The sequence below is a fragment of the Moschus berezovskii genome, chromosome X (assembly GCF_049115385.1).
Source record: "Moschus berezovskii isolate FMDL1 chromosome X, NW_MosBer_1.0, whole genome shotgun sequence".
NCBI lineage: Eukaryota > Metazoa > Chordata > Mammalia > Artiodactyla > Moschidae > Moschus > Moschus berezovskii.
In genome coordinates, this window is record NC_142488.1 from 41894528 (window position 1) to 41915810 (window position 21283).

At 41.0% G+C, this 21283-nt stretch overlaps 1 protein-coding gene across 1 annotated transcript in view; it reads right to left on the reverse strand.

Moving 5' to 3' along the window:
• The window catches only part of MAOB (monoamine oxidase B), a 120658-nt gene that overhangs the window by 19664 nt on the left and 79711 nt on the right, over positions 1 to 21283 (reverse strand). The window contains exons 4-8 of the mRNA XM_055393644.2: positions 15530 to 15634; positions 14741 to 14832; positions 8138 to 8279; positions 6558 to 6707; positions 5410 to 5569 (exon numbers count right to left, since the gene is read on the reverse strand). Of these exons, the coding sequence (XP_055249619.1) occupies positions 5410 to 5569; positions 6558 to 6707; positions 8138 to 8279; positions 14741 to 14832; positions 15530 to 15634 (649 nt within the window). The remainder of the gene's footprint in view (positions 1 to 5409; positions 5570 to 6557; positions 6708 to 8137; positions 8280 to 14740; positions 14833 to 15529; positions 15635 to 21283) is intronic.

A 21283-nucleotide genomic window follows, 5' to 3' on the forward strand; every position in this document is an offset into this window, starting at 1 on the left:
GCTCCTCTGTCCACGGGATTTCCCAGGCACAAATACTGGAGTGGGTCTCCATGCCCTCCTCCAGAGGATCTTCCTGACCCAAGAATCCAACCTGCATTTCCTGCACTTCAGGCGGATTCTTTACTGCTGAGCCACTGGGGAAGCCCTTTTTATATAGAGTGCTACAAAAAAAAAAAAAAAAATTTGGAACCCAGTGACAAAGATCAGAGAAAAAGAATGGTTGGTCCAGAAAGCCCCACGTAGATATATTTCCTAGTAGGATGAAACCATCATAAACACATTTTTAAAAATGATGCACTGGAAGAAAATATTTGAAACAGATGCAGAAAAAAAATTAATGAGCACAGGATAAAGAGATAATTGACAAAATGATTTTACATAGCTCTGAAGCCTTATTAATGATAAAACTTACAAATTTTATCAAAAAGAAATGCTCCTATTCAAATCTTCAGAGCGATACGGAAGAAGCTGTTTATTGCAGCATCGTATATAATAGCAAAAACTTGAAAACAATGGAAATGCCTATTATCAGCATAACTACTGGACACATTTTGATAGAGCCATACAGGGAATTATTGTTCATTCACTTGTTGAAATAAAGTAGATTTAAATGCCAAGATCAATGCAAAGAAATAGAGGAAAACAACAGAATAAGAAAGACAAGAGATCTTTTCAAGAAAATTAGAGATACCAAGGGAAAATTTCATGCAAAGAAGGGCTCGATAAAGGACAGAAATGGTATGGACCTAACAGAAGCAGAAGATATTAAGAAGAGGTGGCAAGAATACACAGAAGAACTGTGCAAAAAAGATCTTCACGACCAAGATAATCACGATGGCGTGATCACTCACCTACATCACAGACATCTTGGAATGGAAGTCAAGTGGGCCTTAGAAAGCATCACCACGAACAAAGCTAGTGGAGGTGATGGAATTCCAGTTAAGCTATTTCAAATCCTAATAGATGATGCTGTGAAAGTGCTGCACTCAATATGCCAGCAAATTTGGAAAACTCAGCAGTGGCCACAGGACTGGAAAAGGTCAGTCTTCATTCCAATCCCAAAGAAAGGGAATGCCAAAGAATGCTCAAACTACCGCACAATTGCACTCATCTCACACACTAGTAAAGTCATGCTCAAAATTCTCCAAGCCAGGCTTCAGCAATACATGAACTGTGAACTTCCAGATGTTCAAGCTGGTTTTAGAAAAGGCAGAGGAACCAGAGACCAAAATTGCCAACATCCGCTGGATCATGGAAAAAGCAAGAGAGTTCCAGAAAAACATCTATTTCTGCTTCATTGACTGTGCCAAAGCCTTTGACTGTATGGATCACAATAAACTGTGGAAAATTCTGAAAGAGATGGGAATACCAGACCACCTGACCTGCCTCTTGAGAAACCTGTATTCAGGTCAGGAAGCAACAGTTAGAACTGGACATGGAACAACAGACTGGTTCCAAATAGGAAAAGGAGTACATCAAGGTTGTATATTGTCACCCTGCTTATTGAACTTATATGCAGAGTACATCATGAGGAACGCTGGGCTGGAAGAAGCACAAGCTGGAATCAAGATTGCCGGGAGAAATGTCAATAACCTCAGATATGCAGATGATACCACCCTTATGGCAGAAAGTGAAGAGGAACTAAAAAGCCTCTTGATGAAAGTGAAAGAGGAGAGTGAAAAAGTTGGCTTGAAGCTCAACATTCAGAAAACAAAGATCATGGCATCTGGTCTCATCACTTCATGGGAAATAGATGGGGAAACAGGGGAAACAGTGTCAGACTTTATTTTTGGGGGGCTCCAAAATCACTGCAGATGCTTATTGCAGCCATGAAATTAAAAGACACTTCCTCCTTGGAAGGAAAGTTATGACCAATCTGGATAGCATATTAAAAAGCAGAGACATTACTTTGCCGACCAAGGTCTGTCTAGTCAAGGCTATGGTTTTTCCAGTGGTCATGTATGGATGTGAGAGTTGGATTGTGAAGAGGGCTGATCGCCAAAGAATTGATGCTTTTGAATTGTGGTGCTGGAGAAGACTCTTGAGAGTCCCTTGGACTTCAAGGAGATCCAACCAGTCCATCCTAAAGGAGATCAGTCCTGAATATTCATTGGAAGGACTGATGCTGAAGCTGAAACTCCAATACTTTGGCCACCTCATGTGATGAGTTGACTCACTGGAAAAGACTCTGATGCTGGGAGGGATTGGGGGTAGGAGGAGAAGGGGACGACAGAGAATGAGATGGCTGGATGGCATCACCAACTCGATGGACGTGAGTTTGAGTGAACTCCAGGAGTTGGTGTTGGACAGGGAGACCTAGCGTGCTGTGATTAGTGGGGTCTCAAAGAGTCAGATATGACTGAGCAACTGAACTGAACTGAACTGAACTGAAATGCCAAGATGTGGAGAAATGTCTGTGGTCACAGAGGAAAGCAACTTAGCACCAGCAAGCTCTCCATGGTGGGTTACTTTCCAGTTCTTTGGAAGAGATAGATTACTTGCTCAACTGATGCACCAACCCAGTAACAGTCCTAAATAGAATGTCCTGCAAAGGCGGAGGATTAGGAGGCTGCACTGTGGTGGAAAGGGTTAGATACAGTAAAAACTGCCCTAAGGGAAAAATGTGGAACTTTCCCCCTTTGCCTGCAGCACAACCTTCCTCTCATCTTCTGTAATCTAGGTCCTCATTTCAGTCCACCTTTCCCTTTGTCATCAGTCTCAGATACTGACTGTTCTTACCTGGCCTCCTCTTGGAAGAAAAGGAGCTGTGATGAGGGTAAGTGTGATAAGACTCTAGCGTTGTGCTGTTCAATATAGTAGGCGTGTGTGACTTTTTTACATTTGATTTTTTTCTTTTTTTAAGCTTTTAAATTTCATATTGGAGTAAAGTTGATTAACAATGTTGTGATATTTTCACACACTGAGGAAACCAGAATTGAAAGAGACATGTGTTCCCCAATGTTCATCGCAGCACTGTTTATAACAGCCAGGACATGGAAGCAGCCTAGATGTCCATCAGCAGACGAATGGATAAGAAAGCTGTGGTACATATACACAATGGAATATTACTCAGCCATTAAAGAGAATGCATTTGAATCAGTTCTAATGAGGTGGATGAAACTGGAGCCTATTATACAGAGTGAAGTAAGCCAGAAAGAAAAACACCAATACAGTATACTAATGCATATATATGGAATTTAGAAAGATGGTAACGATGTTATATGTGAGACAGAAAAAAAGAGACACAGAGGTATAGAACAGTCTTTTGGACTCTGTGGGAGAGAGTGAGAGTGGGATGATATGGGAGAATGGCACTGAAACATGTAAATTATCACATGTGAAATGAATCACCAGTCCAGGTTCAATGCATGAGACAGGATGCTCGGGGCTGGTGCACTGGGATGACCCAGAGGGATGGGATGGGGAGGGATGTGGGGGGTGGTGTTCAGGATGGGGAACACATGTACACTCATGGTGGATTCATGTCAATGTATGGCAAAACCAGTACAATATTGTAAAGTAAAAAAATAAATGAATTTTTAAAAAAACAATACAATATTTTCAAGGGTATAGCAAAGTGACTCAATTAATACATTAATATTGCAGCCATGAAATTAAAAGACGCTTACTCCTTGGAAGGAAAGTTATGACCAACCTAGACAGCATATTAAAATGCAGAGACATTACTCTGCCGACCAAGGTCCGTCTAGTCAAGGCTATGGTTTTTCCAGTGGTCATGTATGGATGTGAGAGTTGGACTGTGAAGAAAGCTGATCGCCGAAGAATTGATGCTTTTGAACTGTGGTGCTGGAGAAGACTCTTGAGAGTCCCTTGAACTGCAAGGAGATCCAACCAGTCCATTCTAAAGGAGATCAGTCCTGGGTGTTCATTAGAAGGACAGATGCTGAAGCTGAAACTCCAATACTTTGGCCACCTCATGTGATGAGTTGATTCATTGGAAAATACTCTGATGCTGGGAGGGATTGGGGGCAGGAGGAGAAGGGGACGACAGAAAATGAGATGGCTGGATGGCATCACCGACTCAATGGAGATGAGTTTGAGTGAACTCCGGGAGTTGGTGATGGACAGGGAGGCCTGGCGTGCTGTGACTTATGAGGTCGCAAAGAGTCATACACAACTGAGCAACTGAACTGAACTGAACTGAACACATATCTACTCTTTCAGATTCTTCTCCCATTTAGGTTATTATAGAATATTGATCCTAGTTCCCTGTGTTACACATTTAAGACCTTGTTGGTTATCCATTTTAAATAGAGCAGTATGTACATGTCAATCCCAAACTCCCTAACTATCCCTCCCCAAAACCTTTCCCCACAGGGTAACCATAAATTCATTCTCTACGTCTGTGAGTCTGTTTCTGTTTTGTAAATAAGTTCATTTGTATTTTTTCTTTTTAGATTCCACATACAAGTGATATCATATGGCATTTGTCTTTGTCTGGCTTACTTCACTCAGTGTGATAATCTCTAGGTCCATCCACGCTGCTACAAATGGCATTATTTCTTTCTTTTTAATGGCTGCATAATATTTTTAAAGTTAAAGCAATTAAAATGAAGTAGCCATGTGTGGTTTCTTACATTTGACTTTAAAGCAATTAAAATGAAACACAATTGAAAAATTCAGGTCCTCAGTCTCATTAGCTACATTTCAAGTATTCAAATCTCAACACAAGTGACCAGTGGCTGTTGTACTGAAGGGAACCACTCTGAAACATTCCCATCATTGCAGAATCTAGTATTTTAGTGGGCATCTCTGTAATGTTCTATCCAGCAGAGCAACACACTTATTGAATATCTATTTTACACAGTAGAATCCTGACACAAGCGAGAAATTGCCTAGAAATTTTCAGAATCCCCATCTTTGTGAATGGCTCTATAAACTCGTACTTTAAAAAAAACTGTATCAGAAAGTGTTAATAATCTATTTTCACAAAACTTTGTGAAAGGATTAAGTAAGCATTATATTGAACTATGATGTGCTGTGCTAAGTTGCCTCAGTTGTATATGACTCTTTGAGAACCCATGGACTGTAGCCCACCAGGCTCCTCTGTCCATGGGAATTCTCCAGGCAAGAATACTGGAGTGGGCTGCCATTTTCTCCTCTAGGGGATCTTCCCAACCCAGGGATTGAACCAGAGTCTCTTACATTGGCAGGCAGGTTCTTCATCATTAGCACCACCTGGGAAGCCCATCTTGAATCATAAAAAGAGCTAATCATATCCTAAGGAAAGTTAATTCCATGAGTTTGTGCCAATGGACTGTACTTGATGGAACTGACCTTAGAACCTGGATGAATGTTTTATGCCCTCATGCTAAGATAAACTGTTATACACAAATGTGGAACTTTGCACCAAGTTTCTCGGACCTTCAACCAAAGAAAAGTACTCACCCATATTCCTCCAGAAGGGCTCTTTATAATAAACTATACTCTTGATGACTGAACCCAAAGGCACACGAGTGATCAGCTGATTTCTCATCATTGGCAGAGGGGGATTGAAGTGAATCTTCATGCCCAGAACAGGAGGAACAGCGCTAATCACGTACTTAGCCTGGAAAAAAAAATGGTGTGATTAAAAATTGTTGGTAGGTTGTTTTTGCTCTTTTTTTAATGTTTCCCCCTCATTTTACCTTTGTCCCCCACTCATATCTTCTTAACAGAGAAACTAGAAAGGCCCTGTTAAAATCAAAATGAGCTCTGATTGTTCCTTAGTTCAAAACCTCCAGTGACTTCCCATCACACTTGGAGTCAAAGCCAAGTTCCTCATAGTCACTTTCAAGGCCATATATGAGAGGAACCCCTGTCACATCTCTGATCTCATATTCTGTTACTCTTCCCCACAATCTTCTTAATATCACCATTTTTACTACCTTGCTATTACTTCATTATGCCAGGTTTGCTCCTATCTCAGCGCTTTTGCAGTGATGTTCAGTCTATCTGAAAAATTATTCCCCAGAGAGCCACCTGGTTCAGTCTGTCATGTCTTTGGGTTCTGACCTCAAACATCACCTTCTGAGTGAGACCTTCCTTGATGACCTTATTTCAAATTGCATGACCAATGGCCTACCCCACCTCTGGCACCACCCCCCTGTCCCTTCCCCGCTTGGTTTTTTCCACAGTACTCATCACTATCTGGGATTGTCTACATTTTAACTATATATTTGATTACAGCTTTTCTCCTTCACTAGAACATAAGTCACATGAAAGCAGGCAATTTTATCCGTTTTGTTCACTGCTGTTTCCAACTCCTAGAAGAATGCCAGGCACACAGGAAGCACTTAATATGTATCAAATCAATGCTTTCTTTGGTTTTCTAATTCTGCAGGAGCCCAATACAGAGGATTGATAATATATATTTTATAAATCTTCCAAATTAGCCCCAAATATTACGGTTCCCTTTTCCCTTTACCTATGGAGGTAGCTTTTTCACTTTGGGCAAAGGCATTGTCTGTGAAGTCTGGAATGTTCTTGACTTTATTTACGCTCTGGTTACCTATGGTATTCTGGTCTCCTCCACCTGGTTTAAGGCTCTTGGTTACCTCATACAATTCACGGTTTAGGGTCTCCACAAGGACATTTTCTCCTGTCTGGTCAATGTGGATCACAGGCCTCTCCAGCTTCACTCGATCTCCCAGGAGGTCCATTATCCGCTCACTCACTTGACCAGATCCACCCACAAATTTCCTCTCCTGGAAAGAAGAATAAAAGGACCCAAGAAGTGAGTAGGAAATGTAAAAACAGATACAAATTGCTAAATTGCTAGTTTTCGTCACACATCTTTACTGTGTGTGGTATTCAGCTTCATGTTGCTCTCTGTTTTTTTCACCATTGTTTTCTAATTAACGATAGATGCATCTGTCCTCAGTAGCTTCAGTCGTGTCCTACTTTTTGAGACCCCTTGGCCTGTAGCCCGCCAGGCTCCTCTGTCCATGGGATTCTCCAGGCAAGAATACTGGAGTGGGAAGCCATTCCCTCCTCCAGGGGATCTTCCCAACCCAGGGATCCAACTTGGGTCTCTTGCATTGCAGGCAGATTCTTTACCACTAGCGCCACCTGGGAAACCTCTTTCAACTAAATCCCAGGTTTTCTAACAGTCACATTTCATGCTGTTTTGATGGGCTCTTAGGCTCCAAACTCAGGTGGACATCCTCAGCCTGACTCCCAAGTCCCACCTGCCTGGCCACTGCCCCCGCTTTGTGTCCTACCTGCATCCTTTGATTGGGTTGCTGGGCCAACCACTTGCCTGAGCCCACGTAGGCCTGTTTCCCCTTTCCTTGTCACTCAGTCTCAGAACCTTGCCGGCCTACCTGTCCCCAGGACAGCTTACTCCCTGTTATAGTCTGTCTGTCTTGCCCTGGGTCAGGTACCTGCTGTTTCTATGGTCACTGAGGTCATTTCACCTCCCTGCACCCCCTTGTCCCAAGCCCTGGAAAATGCTTCAAAATGTTCTGCGTGATTGTACACACAGTTGAACTGACCATCTCCTCCTACATGTTCAGTTCAGCTAAATTTTACAAAGGCTATTTCAAATAGTTCTCAGAAGAAGGTGAAGAAAAAGAGAATGGAGGAGGAGAAGGAGAAGGGACATGAGAGGAAGGAAGGGGGAGGAAGAGTTAGGAGAGAAAAGGAAAATGGCTGTCAGGCAGATTATCTAAGAACTCTAATCCATTTCCTACGGTGCCCAGCACAGCCCCTTATACAAGGCTGGGGTTCAGGAAATAAGAAATGAATGAATAAATGAATTCCATGTGGTGCATGTGTTTTTAATTGAAAATATATTTCTGATTTTCTCTGTTGAGCTTTTTAAGAAGTAACCAGTTCATCAGCTGGTCTTTTACAAATGTATTAAACAATCATCAGATGTATATCCAAATGGAAGATTGCAAAAGTACATTAAAAAGCCTAATTTTAAAATGCTATTGGCCACTGGGTTGTCACATTTGGTACCAAACAACAGACTCCCCCTTTCAGAAGTCACTTTGAGCTGCTATGCTTAAACAGCAAAAGCCACAAGTACGCCTCCAGCTCCATCTGTTCATGACTGAAGGATGGATGATGGCAATCTTTCAATTAGGCAGTGGTGGTTTTCTGATGGAATGGTCCGGGTATGAATGGGTACCTGCCCTCCATTGGATGTTGAGAAGATCCTGGTCGTGCCCCCACACTGCTTCACATACCACAGGAACCAGAGAGCGGAGACCTCATGGATCTCTGCGCAGACGCAAAGGTTCACAAAGAGAATAGCAAGCTGCTTCGAAGATCTGCTCAGGAAGAAATAAGAGCAACATTGGCAAATGGAAGGGAGCATCTTCTTCATTGTCTGGAAATTATTCAAACAGCAAACTTACTTGGCTAAGTGGAATGCAATTTGGCAAGTTGCAGAAATTCATCACTAGAATCTAATATAAAATATGGCATTAGAGATTTGGGGAATAAGAGATATATTTTCCCCTTCATCAAAAGACCTAACTCAGAATCGGGCTTCTCCGCTGGCTCAGGTAGCAAAGAATCTGCCTCCAATGCAGGAGACCCAGGTTCAATCCCTGGGTCGGGAAGATTCCCCTGGAGAAGGAAATGGCTACCCACTCCAGTATTCTTGCCTGGAGAATGTGATGGACAGAGGAGCCTAGTGGGCTACAGTCCATGGGGTCACAAAGGGTTGGGCACAATTGAGCAACTAACACACACATGATTGCTCTCCACACACTTGCTACTCTTCCAGTCATCCCCAACTCAGTAAAAGGCATCACCATTCATCCACTTGCTAAGGCCAACACTAAAGAAATCAACTTTAATTTCTCTTTCCATCACTCTCCCCCCATCCAATCCATTGGGAAGTCCTACTGTCTCTCACCACATCACTCCGTCTTCATCACTACCAATTTGGCAACCTCTCTTGCCAAGGTTACTGCAATTATTTCCTCCAGACTGGTTCCTGGACAAGGTTCCACTTGTCCTCACCTAGCACCTATTTCCTATGCTTGAAACCAAAATATTTTTATTGCCTTTGCCTCTGTGATGCTCTTTTTAAAGTGTAAATCAAGTCACATCATCTCCCTGCTTAAAACTCTCCAGTGGCATCCTTTCAAAACCAGAATAAGATTCAGATCTTTTACCATAGCCTGCAAAGTCCTAAGTGGTCTAACCCATTCCTATGTTTTCTATTTCTTCCCATACCTTCTCTCCTTATTCTAATATCTCCTCAGAAAGATGAACTCTTTTTTTAAACTGAATTTTAAAAGTTTTGTTTAGTTAGTTAATTATGTAGTTACTTTTGGCTGTGCTAGATCTCCATCGTTATCTGGGTTTTTCTCTAGTTGCAGCGAGTGAAGACTACTCTCTAGTTGCGGTGTGCAGGTTTCTCACTGTGGTGGGTTCTCTCATTGTGGAGCACGGGTTCTAGGGCTGTGTAGGCTCAGTAGCTGTGGCATATGGGCCTAGTTGCTCTATGGCATGTGGGATACGGGTTCAATCCCTGGTCAAGGAGGATCCCACATGCCACAGAGCAACCAGGCCCATGGACCACCAGCGAAGCCCCAAATGAACTCTTACATGTTCATGAAAGTGAGCACCAGCGTCTATATTCCCAGCACACTGGCATTCTCTATAATTTTACCACAGTATCATTTAAACTCTTTTCATTGTCTTATCTTAATTATTGGTTTATTATTTTTTATCACTGTCTCCCACACTAGAATATCATCAGTGAGATGGAAATCTTAACTTTTTTGCTCATCATAGTGTTCTTTTTAATAAAATTGTGTCTGGCACATAGTAAGCACTTAATAGATTACTTGTTATATGACTGAATGAACACACGTTGATGAGAAATATCAATTCAACATCACTTTCATTTTATTTGTTTATTTTTTCGGCCATGCCACACAACTTGCAGAGCTTCGCTCATATCTCAGGAGTAAAGAATCCACCTGTCAATGCAGCAGACGCAGGAGACCCAGGTTTGATCCCTAGGTCGGGAAGATCCTGTGGGGAAGGAAATGGCAACCCACTCCAGTATTCTTGCCTAGGAAATCCCATGGGCAGAAGAGCCTGGTGGGCTACAGTCCATGGGGTTGCAAATAGTTGGACACAACTGAGCAACTAAACAACAAAACAACTTGTGGGATCTCAGTTTCCCAACCAGTGTTGAAACTGTGCCACAGCCTGGAATCCTCAACTTCTAGGCCACTAGAGGGAACTCCCTAAAAATTATTTTTAAATGATCTACAAGCAAGGAGATCAATCCAGTCAACCCTAAAGAAATCAGTCCAGAATATTCATTGGAAGGGCTGAAGTTGAAGCTGAAACTCCAATACTTTGGCCACTTGATGCAAAGAACTGACTCACTGGAAAAGACCCTGCTGCTGGGAAAGACTGAAGGCAGTAGGAGAAGGGAACAACAGAGGATGAGATAGTTGGATGGCATCACTGACTCGATGGACATGAGTTTGAGCAAACTCTGGGAGTTGGTGATGGACAGGGAAGACTGGCATGCTGCAGTCCATGGGGTCGCAAAGAGTCAGACACGACTGAGTGACTAAACTGAACTGATAATGCTCAAAGGATATGCTAGGTGATGTACCAAGTACAGAATTAGTCACAGTTACCTACTCAGTTATTTTACCACCTAATGGAAGACCAGCCCAAAGAATGGAGGAGGCAAAAAATAGATGAACTTTTGCTTGAAGTTGGCAGGTAAATGATGAGAGGTTATGTCCTACCTGTAGCCACACCAGAAGGTGAAAGATCTCATGCAATTCCAACAACTCAATTACGTCTAACAGATCCTAAAATTCACCAGGAGTAATGTGTACTCTGGGATATCTTTAGTTAGGACCAACCCCGCTTTCGGCTTTGACATAAAGTTTGCATGTTGTTTTACATCTGAGACAGAATTTGCCACCTGGTAATGCTGACAATGCATGGAATAAATAATACCGTCTTCTACTTATTGAACTCTTTCATACTCCATGGTTTTTTTTAAACCCACTGTCTTACTGATTTGTTATAAAAATGAGAGTTACTATTTTTCTCCAGTTCACAAGCCCCAAAACTGAGTCTCAGGGAGCTCACTAAATGGTAGCACTATAAACCACATTATACATGATTCAAACCTCATGCTTTTAATACCTCAAAATGGTTTATAATGAATCAGCTGACCTCTAAGGGACGAATCAGCTGACCAAGGGATACCTCTCTACCCTAGTGTGCCTTAGCTCTGGAAGTTTGTAGAATCACATAACACACATCAGTTACTTGTGACAATGTTTGCAACCATAACCACCTGGTAGTACTTTTGCGATAGTCCCCATCATTAAGCCTGAAAATAGTGTAATATAAATGTTGAAGTGACTTAAAGTTAGTTTTGCAAGATTCCTCATGATAATGGAAGGGATGGAAATTGCTTACTCATGCTTTCTTTGCAGAGGCAATTTTTGTCATCTATTTAAAGCAAATATCCAAAGAATGGTTTAAAATATTACTTCAAAGTAAACATATCTTTTGCTGTTTCCTGATGTCTTGTTTCCTTTGTTCTTTAATTTATAGATGAATTTGGACAATATAAGGTAAAGGGAGTCATAAATAACTAAAATCTAATATTGCCCTAGCTAGATAACCAATATCAAACATAAAAATAGTGCTGTGATAGTTACTGTTGCCACTTTGGTGAGAAAGAAATAACTGGTTTGAAATCGAGGGAGATCTGTAAGTCATTCTCTCTGGAGGGTCAGGCCATATCTAAGGCTTTATTTGATTTACTCTGGGAGCTTTAGTGGGGAAAGAATTAGAAGAAAAATATCTGAGGGATGGAAGGTCAAGGTAGCTAGTGCAATAATATTTTTGTGTTCCTTGCCCTGTTGACTTTTTAAAAGGTAAACGTTACTACATTTTCTACATGGAAAAAATAAATATATTATATAAAATTTGGAAAATTCATAAAAATAAAAAGATGAGAAGATGAGTATCTTCCACATTTCTGCCTCCCCCAAAGATAATCCCTAAACTCATTTTGGTGCATTTTTTTTAGTTATAGATTTTAAAAAGTATATTTACATGGTTGTAACTATATCATAAATTCAATGTGTTTCTTAAAGCATATTATAAAATGATAATAATAGAATGATCAACATTAATCTTTGAATGTATGATTGCACTTTAGTTTGAATCACAGTAGGTTGGATATGGTGGGGATTTTGTTCAGTTCAGTTCAGTTCAGTCACTCAGTCATGTCTGACTCTTTGCGACCCCATGGACTGCAGCACACCAGGCCTCCCTGTCCATCACCAACTCCCAGAGTTTACCCAAACTCATCTCCATTGAGTCAGTGATGCCATTCAACCATCTCACTCTCTGTTGTCCCCTTCCCTTTATTTTATTTATTTTTAAAATATTTATTTGGCTACACTGGGTCTTAGTTGCAGCATGTGGGATCTAGTTCCCTGACCAGGTATCAAACCTGGGCCTCCTGCATTGGGAGAGCAGAGTCTTAGGCACTGGACCACCAGAGAAGTCCCAAGGGTTACTTCCTTTGAAACTAGGAAATGATATCATAGTTATTTTGCTTAGGAAAAATGTAAAGATTAGCTTGTGTTCATATAGTCCTAACATCTCAGAACGCAGTATTTTGTCAGCCAACAAACTGAAATATTCACTAACGGGAGGACAAGGCCAAGGACTATGACAGAAAAACTCAGATCTCTATGAGACCAAAGAAATATAATTAGTCTTATCTTCAGTGAGCTTTAAGGCTCTCTGGAGAGAGAAGAACTCATGAATTTATTAAAAGCTTTTTATAATGGGAGTTATAAAATAAATGCAGGTAATAAATACTCATTATATTTTGAAAATCTCATGTGTAAAATTTAAAACTGAATACTGCAATTTTATTACCACAAGCTACATTCTCAAAAAATGTGGTAAATCACATGTGTTAAAATGATGTAATTAATAATAGGCATGATTTCATGACAATAAAAGGGTTTTACTCTTTCAAAATTGACTGCTTTCAAAGGCTGAAGACATAAGAGTAGTACATGTTCATCACAAACGATTATATAATAATAATGGCAATGATTAAAAACTGGAAGTAACTGTTTAATGTAAAATGTCTAATGATAATAGATAAACACATTATAATATTCACTTTTCATGGAATAGTCTGCAACCATGAAATATGGTATTTGATGAAGAATTTTAATTACTAGGACAAATGTTTGCATTGTAATATATGTTAAAAAAAGTTCTGATGGATGTTCATTGTTTGCAGTGCATATACTGTTTTCTTTTTAGAAATGAGATCACATTGTACATACTTGATTATAGCCTGCTTTTCTATTTATTTAATAATACAATTTTTTCAAGCCACTAAATATTCTTCTACAACTAAATGTTAAAGATTTTAGGGTATTCCAATTTTTAGGCAAAGCATAATTAATTTAACCAATCTTCAATTACAGGACCTTTAGATTTTTCCTTTTAAAAATAATGCTTTGAGGAAATTCCCTGGTGATCAGTGGTGAGGCCTCTGCTTCCACTCTCAAGGGCCTGGGTTTGATTCCTTTTCAGGGAACTAAGATCCTGCAAGCCACGTGGCCAAAATAATAATAATAATGCTTTGAATCTACCTTTCTCTCTCCTTTTTTCTCTCCTTTAAGCTAAATTTTTAAAAGTTGAATTTACATATGAAAACATATGTACATTTTTTGTCTTTTGATTATTTCCATATCTCAGATTCAGATATCCCTAAAATCTTTTCTACTTTTAGTTGCCAGAGCTCCAACTTCCCTCCCCAATGCCTAGAGAATGAAGATATCAACTGCAGAGTCATATTCCCAACTAATGCTGTTTAGCATGGGCAAATACCCTCATTGCAATTCCATTTTCTTACTTTGCTTACCACAAATTCACCACATGCTTGAGATTCAATCCTTTCCCTTTTCCCTGCTGTCCAAGATCAGTGAGGCCTCTCCATCTTGTCTATCTATACAGCTTCTACAACTCTGCCAACTGCAATTTAATACTTGATTCATGCACACTTTCTTTCAATGCTACATGCTTCTCCTTAATGGGGAGTAGTCAGTCCAGTCATCCATGTTTCCTGGATACTTGTGAATGATCCAGAGAACTTCTCTAGAAGTTCCTCTTCAAAGCCTTAAGGAGTTGCACCCCATTCGATAGGTGTTTGAAATGTATATCCTGATACACTATGTCCATACCTGACCTTTAGCAAGGAGTACAAAACTATCTTTACTTCAACAGCTTGAGAAATGAGATCTTTAAGCTGTTCCTTTTTTAAAAAACACATAACATATTTATTTAAAATTATTTACTTATTTATTTTGGCCATGCTGTGTAGGATCTTAGTTTCCCCCAACCAGGGATTAAAACCATGCCCCCTGCACTGGAAGCACAGAGTCCTAACTACCGGACCACCAGGGAAGTCTCCCTTTAAGCTGTTCTAAATGAAAGAGATGGCACATTCTAGACTGTCCTGAGAACTTTATGGGGCAATATCACCTTTGTGATGCAAAACTATTTCAAAGAAGTAGATTTGATGTATAGACACCTTTAGGACATGATCCCAATATTTTTCAGCCCTCCACTTGACCAACTGTGGTTTTAGACACAAAACAGCTCTTTATCTCAGAGCTGTTGAATGGAATTGCTAAATACATCTGAAAGCGGGTCACAGTCAATGCCTGTGCCTAATGGCGAGTCTTACTCTGTCCAGCAGATCTTGTCCAGCAACTCCTTCATTGTCATCAGGTCCCACTGTTCTGCAAGGGGTGCCTTCCAAGGGGCATCACTGGGAATCTACATTCGGATGATGATTAAGAGGGGGAAAAACAAATGCAATTTTCCATTTTAAATAACCATTTCAATAGTATTAAAAAACTCTAACTTAAAGAAAGAAAATTCCAAATTCCCTCAATAGTGGTTTTATTGCACAATCCATTTCCTATTCCTATTCACTCAATCCATATTTAATTTATGCTAACCTTTCCTCTACCATAAATGGAGGTGATGCTATAATCAGGCGGTTTCCAAATAACTACTAAGTTACGAATTTAGAGAGAACAATTCAGAAATTCAATGCCTTAACAAAGATCAGTCAGTTGCACCAAATCATGTTTAAACTGGACCTTCAGGTGTGTTTACTCTGTGTGTGTTTACTTAGGAGATGCAGGTTTGGGAATGGTGATGACTCAAAGATCCAGAAATCTTATTTGCTATTTCTGAAGATATTCTAAATTAGAAACATTATCACAGGAAGGCTGAATGATATAAAATCCCCACCCCCCGCATTGGTAGTATGCAAATAGGAGCCTGTTGGACATCTTATTCTTTTAAGGGTTAGAAACAAGTTCATTTATTCATCTCACAAATCTTTACTGTGAGTCACTGTGCTACACAATGTGCTAGGCGTTGGTGACATGTTTCACCTTCTTTCAAGGACTAAACTTATCATGAAGAATACAAATGCCATCAAAGAAGCTTGTGGAAGTTTTACCTCTCGTCCCATGTCATCCATTGTCCTCCAGAGGTTGTTATGATCTAGGTAGGCGATAGGATTCCACACAGATGGGAATGAGCCCCTGAAGGGGTAGGATTTGCCCTGTGAGATACAAGATATTTTTCAAAGGAAACATTTACTTTGATGGAAGAGTAGTTAAATATGCTAAGCTGTTAAATAGCTGTAAGCAAAATCATGTTATCAGTATGTGCATGCTAAGTCGCTTCAGTTGTGTCTGACTCTTTGCAACCCTATGGACTGTAGCCCGCCAGGCCCCTCTGTCCATGGGATCTCCAGGCAAAAATACTGAAGTGGGTTGCCATTTCCTCCTCCAGGGGATCTTCCCCACCCAGGGATTGAACCCAGGTCTCCTAAATATCCTGCATTAGAAAGCAAATTCTTAACCACTAGTACCACCTGGGAAGCCCCCTATCAGTTTGTGATAGATACTCAAATGTTTTAGTTCCTTGTGTCCTCAGAACTTAACTTTTAAGCATAAAGATTTCCAGCAGAATTCTCTGTTACTAAATAAATTTGGTGCCACACCCAACACAATAGAGAAGCTTCTTTCTGAAACTGGAACTCTTACCATGTAAAATATAAATGCCAGTACAGAAGTGAGGTTACCTAATCTCATTTGCCAATGGTACTTACAAATATCTCAGAGCCAGGATATCCCTGCATGGTAAAGGGTCAGAAAATGAAAACCATAAATATTACGCAAGTTAGAAGGGGACGGAAAACCAATCGCAGGAATGCAAGTATCTCTAGGGAGAGTCACAAAAGAGGGCCCTGCAAGTTTTCCCCAGGAATAAATACACTAGGTCAACACAGGAGTTCCCAAAGATCAAGGTCAAAGCAAAAAGAAGAGACAACTTAGGGAGTTCCCTGGTCATCCAGTTAGGACTCCTAACTTTCACTGTCATGGTCCCAGGTTCAATCCCTGGTTGGGGAACTAAGATCCAGCAAGCAGAGTACAGCCACACACACAATAACAGATGACTTCAAGGATCTCTTTGTGACGTGTTTACACTATCTGGTGCTTCCAAGAGAGCAGGGATACCTCAACACAGAGATAAAAGGCATATATTAATATTTCTGCAAAGATTACTAATATGGCAGCATGTAAGTCATCTCTGGGAAACTTGTTAATGCTGGAAGAAAACTACCATTAATCACTTTTGGTTTATTTGAAAACCTGAGTCAGGCTGTGTATTCTGGCATCATCTTGCAACCAAATTGGAGTAACTCAAGGTCCAAAATCAACCCAAATCTCACAATAATCTCAGTCATTCAGCAAAGTTTCATCTCATACTGATTTTGTGCTCATAGAAATAATTTTAATTACAAACTCTATAGTCATATTTCTCTTTCTCCAACAAGGTCCTTAGGTTCTCAGGGAAGAGTTATCATATAGTCTTACTTTTCTTCTTCTATTAGTCAAGATTCTCCAGAAAAACAAAGCCAATTGAATGTGTGTATGTGTGTGTGCATGGGAGTGATGAGAGAGAGATTAATTTAATTTAAGGAATTGGCTCAGGCAATTGTAGAGCCCTGGCATCTCCATAATCTACAGGGCAGGCTGACTGGCTGGAAACTCAGGGAAGAGTTGCAGTTCAAGTCTGAAGACCATCTGTTAGCAGAATTCCCTCTTCCTTGGGGAACCTCAGTGTTTTTCTGTTAAGGCCTTTAACTGATTGGATGAGGTCCACGCACATTATGGAGGGGAATCTGCTTTATTCAAAGTCTAATTTAAATGATAATCTCATCGAAAAAAATACCTGCACAGAAGCATCTAGAAGAGTGTTTGATCAAATATCTGGGTATTGTGGCCTAGCCAAGTTGACACATAAAATTAACTACTACACATTTCAGCCGGCAAAGAATCTGTCTGCAGTTCATGAGACCCGGGTTCCATCCCAGGGTTGGGAAGATCCCCTGGAAAAGGGAATGGCTACCCACTTCAGTATTCTTGTCTGGTGAATTCCATGGACAGAGGATACAGTCCAGGGGCTCACAAAGAGTGGGACATGACTGAGTAACACTTTCACAAGGTATAATTCACATACAATGAAACTACTTTATATGCACCATTGGGAAGTTTTTGACACACTGTATGTACCTGTGTAACCATTATCACAATCAAGATATAAAACATTTCCATCACCCCAGAAAGTTCTCTCCTACCCCTTCCCAGTCAATTCCTACTCCCTTTCTGCCCCCAGACAACCACTGATAAGTTCTTTGTCACTATAGATGGATTTTGCCTGTTCTAGAATTTTTATTTTTTACAAATAGTATCATGCAGTATGTATGATTCCACATTTATCTGGCTTCTTTTGCTCGACATGGTGTTCTTGAGGCTCATCCATGCTGCAGTGGTCCCTTTTGATTGCAGTGTTTCACTGTATGGATGCACCATGGTTTGTTTATCCATTCCTCCTTTGATGATTATTTCCAGTTTTGATTCATTGTGAATAAAGCTATTATGAACATCCTTGTACAGGTCTTTTTGTCACACACACACACGTATTTTTTTTCTCTTGAATAAATGCCTAGGAGCGGAACAGCTGAGCTGCATGATAGCTGTTCATTGAACTTTTCAAGTTTAATAGTTTCCCAAAGTGATTCTACTGCTTTACATTCTCACCAGAAATGTACAAGAGTTCTACTTGCTCCACAGCCTGATCAACACTTGGTTGACTTTTATGCTTTAAGTACCCTTTTGATTTTAGAATATTAGGCTTATGGAGAAATTGCAGAGACAGTACAGAAAGTGTCCTTATACCTTCAACTAGGTTTCCCTAATGCTAATACTGTACATTACCACTGTACATTTCTGAAAACTTGGATCCATAGGATCATTCGTTGCAAAGGGGATGCGGGTCCCACCCCAGCACTGCCTCTCCAAAGCGGACTGACATGGAACAAGTAAGTTGCTTCATCTCATTAGGCCCCATATATCAATCTTTCCAACTCGACAGCTCTTGGCCCCATCATCTTCCTCCAGGAAATAAGTCCAGATTACCATAAACAACTGGGTTAGGGGGCTTTCTCCATGTCCCAGAGCTCTCCTGCCACTAACTCCACTGCACCAGTGTCATTTTACCACTCTGTTACCCACTGGACTCTAAGCTACAAGATCACACACTCTGGAGCCAATCTTATGATCAAGTCATGTCTCTGCCACTCACTAGCTGTGTTCAGCTGCTTAAGCTCTCTGTCCTCAGTTTATCCATGTGTAAAATGGGATGACAGTCACTACCTCATGGATATACTGGAAAGATGAAGTGAGATGACTCATGTGAGTTACTCTGACAACTGACATATTGTCAGCTCTCAACAGTGTTGCTGTTATTCCTGCAGCGGTTCGGTTCAGTTCAGTTCAGTTCAGTCGCTCAGTCGTGACCGACTCTCCGCGACCCCATGAATCACACTGCTGTAATTATTATTTTTGCATGTCTAGGACCTATGGGCATAGGTTTCTGGCTCACAGTAAGTTTACAATAAATGTTGGATATCATCTCAGGTGTGTGACCTTGAACTTACTTATTTGACACATAATGCCCTAAAGTCTAAGAAAAATCTTTGCTCTTAGTCCCTTTGGGCTGCTCTAACAACAACAACAACAAAAACAATACACTGGGTGTTTATGAATAACAGAAACTTATTTCTCAAAGTTCTGAAGGTTGGGAAGTTCAAAGTCAAGACGCTGGTAGATGTGGTGTCTGGTGAGGACCAACTTCCTGGTTCACAGATGACCATCTTCCTGCTGTATCATCACATAGTAGAAGAAACAAGGGAGCTCTCTAGGTCTCTTTATAAGGGCACTGATCTCATTCATGAGGACTCTGCCCTTATGACCTAATCACCTCCCAAAGGCTCCATCTTCTAATACTATCTCACTGTGGGTTAGGATTTCAATATATGAATTTGAGGGAGGGCACAAACATTTGGTTTATAGCAGGTTCCTTATGCTATTATTAACTTCTTTGCTTTTAAGTTCCCTCCCCTGGCCCCTGCAGCTCCCCACCGTCAATCCTTGTCCCCCTTCCCACCATACACCAGAGATGTACTTATAAAAGGAGGTAAGAGATAGAACTCCCACAGTAAAGAAATAGGTCAGGCTACCGCACAAAGACAGAATACACCGAAGGCTGGCACTCGAAGACCTCTCCCTGGACTCTTTGGGCCTTCTGCCCATAGGTAAAGGAGATCAGAAAGAGATAAAACCACAAGCAGGTTGAATAATCACCCCTTAAATGGGAAGAACAGCCCATTTTTGCTGCAAAAACCTCTAGGACCAAGAATCAGTTCAATTCAGTCCAATCGCTCAGTCGTGTCTCATTCTTTGCGACCTCATGGACTGCAGCATGCAAGGCTTCCCTGTCCATCACCAACTCCCAGAGTCCAACCAAACCCATGTCCACTGTGTCGGTGATGTCATCCAGCCATCTCATCCTCTGTCGTCCCCTTCTCCTCCTGCCTTCAATCTTTCCCAGCATCAGTGTCTTTTCAAATGAGTCAGTTCTTCACATCAAGTGGCCAAAGTATTGGAGTTTCAGCTTCAACATCAGTCCTTCCAATGAACATTCAGGACTGCTCTCCTTTAGGATTGACTGGCTGGATCTCCTTGCAGTTCAAGGGACTCTCAAGAGTCTTCTCCAACACCACAGTTCAAAAGCATCAATTCTTCGGTGCTCAGCTTTCTTTATAGTCCAACTCTCACATCCATACATGACCACCGGAAAAGCAATAGCCTTGACTAGATGGACCTTTGTTGGCAAAGTAATGTCTCTGCTTTTTAACATGCTGTCTAGGTTGGTCATCACTTTTCTTCCAAGGAGCAACTGTCTTTTTATTTCATGGTTGCAGTCACCATCTGTAGTGATATTGGAGCCCAAGAAAATAAAGTCTGCCACTGTTCCCACAGTTTCTCCATCTATTTGCCATGAAGTGATGGGACCAGATGCCATGATCTTTGTTTTCTGAATGTTGAGGTTTAATGTTCTGATGTTTTCAGAACATGGAATGTTCTAATGTTCTGAATGTTTTCTGAATGTTGTGCTTCCTCCAGCCCAGCATTTCTCATGATGTACTCTGCATACAAGTTCAATAAGCAGGGTGACAATTACAGCCTTGATGTACTCCTTTTCCTATCTGGAACAAGTCTGTTGTTCCATGCTCCAGGACCAAGAATGGAGGGGAAGAAATTAATAGTCAGACAAACAGGTTATTCAGCGCTTTGTGTGTGCTTGTTTTCACAAACACTTTGGTTCTGCCAGAAATCACCAGCAGATGACTTGAAGAAGCATGTAAGCCCAGCAGATTTGGCTAATTGGTGTCTGCTCTGTCACTGCCAAGGTCTGCACCAACAGCCATGGCAGCTCCTGGGAACATACGAGCAATGGCTTCAGAAACTGGTAACTTCCATCTGATGCATGTGGTTTGGCCCAGGAAAAGGTAAAGAACAGCTTTTGGGTGAGTGCAGAGTTACCATGACCTGCACAGAGAACCGCATCCAACAACAGTGACCTATTTCTCCTTTCTGGTTAACCTTCGACCCTTTGTGAGATGGGTGCCTCTCCACCATCCCTCCCTCCTTTCTCAAGGATAGCACCTTTGTAAAGCACACATCATATGGAAAGGATATGATGGAGGTGGGCAGGGGTCTTCCAAGACTGCACTTGATAGATGCCAGCTTAGCAGCCCAGTTGAGAGGTCACCCCCACTGAAGGCCAGGCATTCAAA